General features: G+C 29.0%; 1 protein-coding gene across 5 annotated transcripts in view; it reads right to left on the bottom strand.

Moving 5' to 3' along the window:
* Positions 1 to 787: 787 nt before the first annotated feature.
* Positions 788 to 10,215, bottom strand: part of Actn (alpha actinin) — an 80,010-nt gene continuing 70,582 nt past the window's right edge. For 3 of the 5 annotated variants that reach the window (XM_065509816.1, XM_065509815.1, XM_065509814.1), the window contains exons 5-9: positions 10,020 to 10,171; positions 5,412 to 5,504; positions 4,811 to 5,340; positions 2,675 to 3,809; positions 788 to 2,606 (exon numbers count right to left, since the gene is read on the bottom strand). In XM_065509816.1, the coding sequence (XP_065365888.1) occupies positions 2,448 to 2,606; positions 2,675 to 3,809; positions 4,811 to 5,340; positions 5,412 to 5,504; positions 10,020 to 10,171 (2,069 nt within the window). In that variant the 3' untranslated portion in view covers positions 788 to 2,447. Of the gene's footprint in view, positions 2,607 to 2,674; positions 3,810 to 4,810; positions 5,341 to 5,411; positions 5,505 to 8,212; positions 8,299 to 10,019; positions 10,172 to 10,215 lie in introns of all 5 variants that reach the window. The other 2 variants (XM_065509818.1, XM_065509817.1) reach the window with 2 other exon arrangements.

Genomic DNA, 10,215 nt, shown 5'->3' with positions numbered 1-10,215 from the left:
AAATGTGATTTGCAGAACATGCCTGATTGAAAAAAATTTTTCAAATCTAATTTACATTGAAACTAGAATTATAATTTATATAAACAAATTTCATCAAAATCAGTTTAGCCGTTTCGGAGAGTTCAAACACAAACATTGTGACAACAGATTTTTATATATGTATTAGAAGAAGATGAAAAATCAGAATTTAAAAATAAATTGGAAAACGCAAAATCAAATTAATTTTTTACGTTTTACCACACAAATATTTTTTCATCAGCTGTTTGTACTTTCAGATATATTGCAGAGCTTAACCCGCCAATATTGGCTGCTTAAGCCAATAAATAAAACAAAATAATAGACGACCCTAAAACAACATTAGTAGAATAAACGTAATTTAACTTAGACAACATTCACTTTAAAAAATATTTTTGAAAATATTATTTTTTGAAGATAGGAAATTTGGTAGTTGGATTTCAACTAAATTTAGCTTGATCTCAGTACATTTACAATGAGGTATCGATTTCACTTGTGGGCAAAGAATTTGGAAATAGACAAAATCTTTGAAATTTTAAGTTTAAAGGATACATATTTCAGGAAACATAATAAGAGATTTATAATTTTGTCAGTCAAGTGAAACATTTGAAAAAATTAGTGAATTCATAGGATTCAAAATTCGAGAATGTTTTAAATTTCTATGGAGGTGTAAAATTTAACAATTGAACAACTCTTAACAAATATAAAAAATAACGTAATTAGGTCGCTCGCTCACTTCTTTCAACTCATTACAAAAATAAAAAGACAAATATTGTTTTTTTTTTAATTGTGTTTTGTAAATAGTTTTTTTTATTAAAATGATTCAGTTGGTTATTGTATCATTCGACATTTTACATAGATTGTTGATGTTTTTCTTTCTTCTATTCTTTAATAGATTTGGTGTTCTTCATAAATTGTTTATGTTGTTGTTGTTGTTATTAATATGTATTATTATTATTATTTTTATAGTAATAAAATAATTTACTCTCTCTTTTTTTAAATATTATATTATAATAGTATCAAGTAATAATAGTAGTAGTATTATTATGCCTTATTTTAAAAAAATATTAAATAAATTTTTGTTTTGTTTTTAAGTAAAGATAATTTAAATAAAAAAAATATATAATAATCGTAATGATATTGTTATATGCAAAACTAAAAAAATAAAAACAAAGAAACTAAAGGAATCAAATTAAGATGAAAATTATATGGGCGGGTAATAATAATAATAATATAATTGTTATAATAAATTAATAATTAATTTAACAAAAATCATAATAATATTAAATAAAACAAATATTTATATAAAAAAATAATAATAAAATAAAACCATAAAAATATCAAAGTTTAGTATAATATTCTTATTTAAAAGATTCATCTCAGATGAAAATGTTGAAATAAAAATATTTAGAATTAAAATTTTGTTGTTGTGGATGTTGTTTAGCGCTCCCTTTCGCCTTCAAACATTCGTATATTTATTTATTTATATATATATATATATGTATATATACATACATATGTACGTATGTATGTAGTATATGAATTTTATATTTAAAATAGTATGTATTATAAATGTGATTTAATAATATTAACTAAAATTTCTTCCCTTTGCTTTTATGCTAAAAACCTTGTTGTGGTCCCATTCACAATGCCCGTCATTTGTTGTCGTTGGTGTCAATTCTTGTTTATAAATCGGTAAAAACTAAACAGGAATTGAAAACATTAACATTAAAACAGTGAGCAGAGCAGTGTAAATGGAACATTTCATTAAATTCTCCACAAGTTGAGTTTCATCTTAAGTACGAACAGAAAATGAATAGTAAATAAATATGTAATTGATAAAATTTAGTAAATAAATAATAAATAGGCCGAGTTAGTTCTCTCTCTATATTTTGCAGTCGATGTTGTTGCTGTTTGTTGTTAAAAACTCTCCCATAATTATTTATTTGCAACGATATGCATGTGTGTACTGATTGATAAACAGATGATACGATGCGGATATTGTTCGGTTAATTGTGGGGAACTTAATGTGGATGTTAAGTAGTGGTGGGTTTGATTGATTTTGTAGTGCCTTTAAATCGATAATTGTAGTAGTTTGTTAATCAAATTTTGCGTATTTTGCGTAACTTTGCTTTGGATTTGGGGTGGGTGTTAGTATTTAAAGGACATTTAGTTTTTGCATCTCGAAAACAAATGTAACGTAAAAAAATGAATTATTGGGCGGGTTAGTATTAAACAAAGAAACAATATATAGACGTTTTTTTTTTGCAATTTAACTTAAACATTATAGTTTATAGAGGTTGGTTGTAGGCCAATCGAACGGTCCGTCGGTCGCTCTCACTCTTTGTTAAGTAGTCAGTAGTGATTGGTGAATTGTATTTGAGTTGAGTGATAGAATAAATTTGTATTTTGTGGCACATGAGTGGGTTTCTTTACAAATCGGTTTCACCGTACAAAGCTGTACTGAATGACATGTAATCGAGGGCACCGGGTACACCGTTGGGTCCCTTGTATGGTGGCATACGTTGAATGCAGTATTCAGCTTGATCTGGTGGCAATTCACGGCGCAATTCATCGGGCAAGATGTATGGCTGTCATTCGGGAAGTAAACACAAAATTAGCTAACTGTATGCTCTTTAAAGAGGAATGTTGTACTTACCTTGTCGGCTGCCAAGATTCTGAATGAATCAATAACTTGTTCGGCAGTATCGGTGTCGGTGCTTTCGCGTGTCATAAAGTCAAGGAAGGCATCGAAGTGCACATAGCCAGTCGAGTTGGGATCAACGACAGCCAAGATACGTTGGAAGTCCATTTCACCTTGACGATCCTTGCCGATGGAGTAGCCCAATGAGACAAGGCAGGACTTGAATTCTTCGGGGGTCAAACGACCAGTGCGGTTCTTATCAAAGTGGTTGAAGCTGGAACGGAATTCGTTCAATTGCTCTTGACTGATGCCCTTAGAATCACGGGTGAGGATTTGGTTCTCAACCTCGTTGATATTGCGGTTAATGGAGGTTAGCAATTGTTCCCAACCGACGCGGAGAGTCTCCATGGTGTAGTTGGTGTAACGATTTTCAAAGATCATCGACTCTTGGACGGCTTGATGGATCTTCTCCAATTCTTCAATATTGGGTTTGTAAGCGTACACTGCTTGTTCGTACTCCTTGAGACGGTGCAATTGATCTTCCAATGAACCTTGGAGACCCATGCCGATGGCGGTGACAGCATCCATTTGGCGTTCGATCCAGGGACCGACAACGTTGGCCTTTTCGGCAAATTGTCTGCGCAACATTTCGTTGTTTTGTTGTTTGCGCAATTCGTTGGCCAAAGTTTGGTCACGTTGTGGCACCAATTGACGAACATCGCTCCACTTGCGAGTCATTTCGTTGGCGGTAAGAGTGGTGTAGGGGTTCTCCAAACCACCAGGGATTTGATGTTGTTTAACGATCGATTCAACTTCACGCACCAAGTTGACAATCAAATTGAATTCCTTGTCGGCTTCGCCCAAAGTGGCCTTGAACTGATCGTGAGCTTGAATGAGACCTTGGATTTCTTCCATGGTGTGGACAATGAACATATCCACAAGATCTTCGCGAGTGCCATCCAACCAGTTGTTGAAGGGAGCGGCACGCTTGGCGAATTCAAGATGTAAAATGTCGATTTTCTCCAAAATACGCTCAGCTTCATCCAAAGCGGTGCGACGACGTTGAGTCAAAGCACCCAAACGATCCCATTGATCGCAAATGCGTTGACAACGAGCATTCACAGAGATGCAATCGTGATACTCAAGAGTGCTTTACAAAGAAAAAGAAAAACACAAAATATAGACATTTAATTTACTTATTTTTTTTTTATCGCAAGAACTAGTTAATATGAATAATAAATGAATAATGATCATGAGCTTAATTACAATTGTGTAAAACAATAAATGAAATAGAAGATAGTTTCCTTTTTATCTGTGTAAATGAAAGACTATGATAATTGTTAGGTTTTGCAATTACTTAAATTGATTCGTAATACTTGTCCTTCTATTTAAAATGCATGAAATATTTTTGTTTAATACATTTTTTTCTGATTAAAATCTGAGAGAAAGGCGGTTATATGGTGTGTGCTTTTAGATGATAACTAAGATATTTTCAATTTATTCTAATTTTATTTATAACAAATGCAATAGAAAATTTATTATAAAACTCAAAATTCGATGATTTTTGTTTAGTTTCGGAATACGAGTATTGAAAAACTTAATAGCTTGCCAAAGAAAGGATACTTGAGCTTTAGTTTTTTCGGGACTCATTTTCAATTACTTTATGGTTTGTCATAATACTTTAAAAATCCATTTGAAATCTGACCTTCACTTATTTCAAAATGTTAACAAAGGAAGAACCAATTTGTAAACTAAATTTTAAATTGAATTTTAGAAATTTTTACAGTCCTCATAATAAAAATTGTAATGCTAAACAGCTATCTTTTCCTTAGGGAAATTTACACATAAAAAAGTGAAGGCAAAAGTGAAAAGAATAAAAAATTATAGAAAAGCTTTATTTAAAAATTGATGTAAACATTTAGATGACATGATAAATGTGGTGTACAGATGTTACGTTATCAATAAATATATTTATTATTACAATCGAACCTCACACTTATTAGGTACCATTAGAAAATATTTGTTAGCATGTAAGATTATTCAAAAAAATATGATAATAAATAGTAAATTTAATAGCCACACTAAATAAATATGTAAATACTTCACAAATGATTTAAACAAATAGCTAAAATACTTTGGACATAAACTTACTTGAGCTCTTGGGCAATGGCAGCAATTTGCTCAACACGATCCTGGTGAGCGGCCAAATCGGATTCGAAAGCTTCGTGCTTCTTCTTCAAAGCCTTTAAGTCGTTTAATTTGCATTGACGGAAATCTTGCGATTGCAACATCTCCTCCTTGCCACGAGTCCAATCTTCGTGGGCATCGGCCTTGTGCTTGAATTTTTGGGCCAAATGCTCCAAGCGTTCCAAACGCATAGTTTCAGCCAAAAGCCATTCTTCAAATGCCTTTTCGGCGAGTTCCAAGCCCTTCCAGGCATTGGAGATATCACCAACGGTTTTACCTTCAGTGGGCAAGTAGGCGGGACGATTAGAGAGGCGCAATTTTGTTTGCAAAGTGTTGAAATTAGTTTCGAGCTTAGCTTTTTGTTCAACACGTGGAGGCTTGTGCTTGCGACGGTAGGTACGGTATTCCTCCAATTTCTTTTGAACACCAGCCAAAGAGTTATCAGCCTGGCGAGAATTCAACCAAGGCATAGTGCGGCGAATCCATTCCAATAGCTAAATAAGACAATAACAATTATTAATACTGTTACCCAAATCTATAATTCTGTATTATGATTAAAACTTACATCGCTGGCAAGACGTTCATACTCTTCCATAAGACGTTCATTCTCCTGGTTGACTTTCAAAACTTTGCAAATGCGATTAGCAGCAGTTTCCGCCTAATTGTCATAAGAAATGTTTGGAAATTAGTCCAAAGTTTATATATTAAACAATACCATATATTTAAATATAGTATCAACAAAAAATACTTCTCTATTGATGAAGTATTTAAAAAAAATAACAAACTATAGAACACAAAAAAAAAACGAACATCATTGACATTTGCATTAGTAGCGATTGTTAATTGGGGCATTTCAATTATTAAACATTTGGCAATATGTGTTCAATCTTCAATTCTGGATTATTTAGATCAAAATAGCTGTGTGTATTATCCTTGTTATATTTAAGAGATTTATATATGTTTTTAACACTGAACTTTTTAAATTATTTTAGCATCATAAATCATTTTTTTAAATTAGACAAGACTCACGACAAAGAATTTAAATACATTGCTTTAGTTTCAAAACATATAAAGAATTTCCATCCTCTGATGCAATGGGACAAAATTTAACACTGCAATTTCTAAAAACTGGAATATTCGGAACAAAGAAGCTGTACAAATCCATGAATGGAGTTTTCTTTCTTTTTCAAAAGATTGTTAAAATTCCATTGGCAGAGTAATACATTTTGTGGTATTAATTAAACTGCCACTTCAAAATTGCTGTAATTTTTTATGCATTTTTGGGGAATATCGCATGGTTCTAGCAATAGTGAAAACTAACAGTTGAACAAATGTATAAGAATGTCAGTAGGTTATATAGGCTACAGTTGTAAATATGTCGTATTGGTCTATATTTGATTTCTATTATAGTTATTTAATTTTATTTGACCTTTTAAATTTATTTTAATATAATAATTATTTATGCTTAAGGTCTTTTTTATAAAATATTTAATTTTTATTTCAATATTTCGCTACATCAATGTGTAGCATCTTCAGGAAAAAATGTTGTTTTTGTTATTTCAAAATATTTGTCATTTAAAAAAGTATATGAAAATTTTAAACATACAAACAAAAAAATATTAAAGTTAGTTTTTTAAATGAATATAACATAACAAACAAAAATATTGTATTTATAATTAGTTGTGTTATTTCTTATGTATTAGATGTCTGTAAATTTGAGCTACATTCTCGGTATCTGTTTTAAAGTTAATTCTTTGTGTTGTTGGTATATTAATTATTTGTAACATTTCTAACATATAACGACGTTTATAGTTATTTTCTGTATTTAATACTGATACATTTTCAAAGTTTGGATAGTGATTAAATTTTGCACAATGAGAAGATAAAGCAGTTTTTTGTGAATTATTGTCTCTGTATTTTTGGTCAGATTTATGTCCAGCTATTCTTGTTTTTAGTTTATTTTTCGTTGTACCTACATAAACTTTATTACAATTTTCTGTATCATTTCCGTTACAAGGTATTTTGTATACTATATTTGACCTATCCCACTTTTGCATTTTATCTTTTGTCCTACTGAATAATTTATTTAATGTGTTATACGTTCTATATGCCATTCTATATTTATTAGTATCGAATATTTTTGATTTTTCTAATCTTTCTGAATAATAATTTAGTAATGGATTGGTATCAAAAACCTACGGCTTCTGGAAGAATCATTAACTACTACTCAAAACACAATAAACGAATCATTATAAATACAGCTAAAAATTTAATAAATAGAATATTAACGATAAGTGATAAGGAATTTCACAAAAAGAATAAAGAAAAGATTAAAAATATATTAAGTGACAATAATTTTCCAATTCAACTTATTAATAAATTAATAGGACAATACAAAGATAAAAATATAAATAATACAAGTAACAGATTAGAGCCAAAAATTTACAAATCATTTACTTATGTACCAGAAATTTCAGAAAGATTAGAAAAATCAAAAATATTCGATACTAATAAATATAGAATGGCATATAGAACGTATAACACATTAAATAAATTATTCAGTAGGACAAAAGATAAAATGCAAAAGTGGGATAGGTCAAATATAGTATACAAAATACCTTGTAACGGAAATGATACAGAAAATTGTAATAAAGTTTATGTAGGTACAACGAAAAATAAACTAAAAACAAGAATAGCTGGACATAAATCTGACCAAAAATACAGAGACAATAATTCACAAAAAACTGCTTTATCTTCTCATTGTGCAAAATTTAATCACTATCCAAACTTTGAAAATGTATCAGTATTAAATACAGAAAATAACTATAAACGTCGTTATATGTTAGAAATGTTACAAATAATTAATATACCAACAACACAAAGAATTAACTTTAAAGCAGATACCGAGAATGTAGCTCAAATTTACAGACATCTAATACATAAGAAATAACACAACTAATTATAAATACAATATTTTTGTTTGTTATGTTATATTCATTTAAAAAACTAACTTTAATATTTTTTTGTTTGTATGTTTAAAATGTTCATATAATTTTTTTAAATGACAAATATTTTGAAATAACAAAAACAACATTTTTTCCTGAAGATGCTACACATTGATGTAGCGAAATATTGAAATAAAAATTAAATATTTTATAAAAAAGACCTTAAGCATAAATAATTATTATATTAAAATAGATTTCTATTATATTTAAATATCTATCTCCCTGGTTCAAACTCAATATATTTTTTTTAATTTGTTTGGCTCCTTTACAGCATTAAAAAAATACATTTTAATAAAAAAGTTAAATGTCCAAAACCTTTTTCTGGATTTTCCTTAGGCAAGGAGTGTGAAAAGGAACTAACCTTTTGGGCACCACTGAAGCAATGATAATATGATGAAACATATGTCATGACAGCCCTTTCATCTGGCAAAGCGGTATTCTGCAGGTCTGTTAGAATGGCATATTGAAAAGTAGAAGAAAAAAGCAACAACAAAACATAAAAAACAAGTTAGTTATTCAATAATAAAAAAACAATAAGCAGGCATAAACTTAATTAGAATTCTAATTAAATTCAATATAAAAAAATGAATAACATAAAAATAAAAATGCAGGCATGCACAACAATTAAATTAGTGTCGTAAGTAGTATATTTACAATATTGTAAAGATCTTTTTGTTTCAAACTGAAAGACTTGTGATAAAAAGGCTTTATTTGGTACAACAGTGTAGGGATAATTTTAAAAGTTATTGACAAGAAAAAATTAACAATAATTTACACAAAATACAAAATGTTAATAAATTTTTTAATGAACTGATAAATTTGACTGTTGTTAAGTGAATTAAAATGTAATTGTCCATTCAACAGTATGGCGTATTTTAATTATTTTTTTACCATCTACCAAGTTAAATTATTATTTAAATCAATTTCCGCATCACTATTTAGGATTATATACATAGTAAGATTGTGGATTCTATGACAATTCACTACTAAGTAAATACATACATACATGAAAGGACATGTTCATTTAGAATACAATTGAGAATGTCAGTTCGTAAATAAATAAGTTTTGGAGTTATAATAGAAACATATGTCAATGTCATACATACTGTTGATTTATTTAAAAATATTTGAGGTAATAGAATAAAAGTTATTTAGGTACATCTATTTGATTATACTAAAAAACTCAAATAATTAAGATGAGAGTATTCATCCCATATGGACAGAAAAATGCCATGAGTAAAAATGTTTATGATTTGATATACAAATGTAAATATCATTGAATTTGAAGATGCTAAATTCAAAAATTGTCCGCCTTGAGATGAATTCTATAACATCTTTTAAAAAACATTAAACTGATTATTTATTATCCCTAATTCCATGGTAAGGTAAAAAATTATGCCATACTGTTTATTGTAATGCTTTTTCATGTACATGTACAGGTAAAGGTCGTGTCTTAAAATTTGTCTTTTGGAATTATATTCAAGAAAACACTTGATTCTGATCCTGTACTATACAGATTTAAAGGTTTTACTAAAACAATTACAGCAACTTATAAAGAAATTTTGGGTATCGGAAATAATTCCATTCAATTCTAACTTAAATTTTCAAATCTGATAGTACAGGAACATGGAAATTATTTAAAAAACATATAGTTTTTAATGTTAAATATAGCATCAAAATATATATATAATATGAATCCTTTTAATCACAATAAAAGCCAAAAATTGCAATATACTATTTAGAAATTAAAGCGAGTTTTAATGTTAAAAGATATTTGTGGTTTTAATAAAGCGCTTCAAAGGGGGAATAAAAATTATAGAAATTCATGAATCGATTAAAAATTTGTGTGGCTTCACATCAATTTCTTTAATTTCTTATAGTTTTAATGACTTTGAAAAGGAATGCATTATACGAGTATGTAGTACGTGCAACATCAATAATTCACAGAGATTAATGCCACTAAAATCTCAAAGTTAAAGATGGTAATACATTGCGATTGCTGTTGTTATTAAATACGAAGAGAATTATTTTAATAATATTAAAAGAGGAAATAGAGAGAGAGAGAAAGAAAAATTATACGATTTTCCAAAAAACAAACTGCAGTAACGAAAAATAAAATAAAAAATAATAAAGAATGTATCAAGTGTATTGATGTGAAGTTTAGTCACATTGTAATTATTCGGGACGTAGGTGTATTGTCTTGTGGGTTCGGGTACATGCGTCACATTTCCAACCTGTTGAGCTCCCTGGAAGGCGTGGTAATAGCAAGAGACATATGTCATAATAGCACGTTCATCCGGCTTAGGAGTGTTGATCAAATCTGTATTTTTTATTTTTGAATTGTTTTAAATTTTGTTTTAATTG

Source organism: Calliphora vicina, chromosome 4, assembly GCF_958450345.1.
Source record: "Calliphora vicina chromosome 4, idCalVici1.1, whole genome shotgun sequence".
In the NCBI taxonomy this organism is placed as follows: domain Eukaryota; kingdom Metazoa; phylum Arthropoda; class Insecta; order Diptera; family Calliphoridae; genus Calliphora; species Calliphora vicina.
The sequence above is the reverse complement of the archived record's forward strand: the minus strand, read 5'-3'. Positions and strand labels throughout refer to the sequence as shown.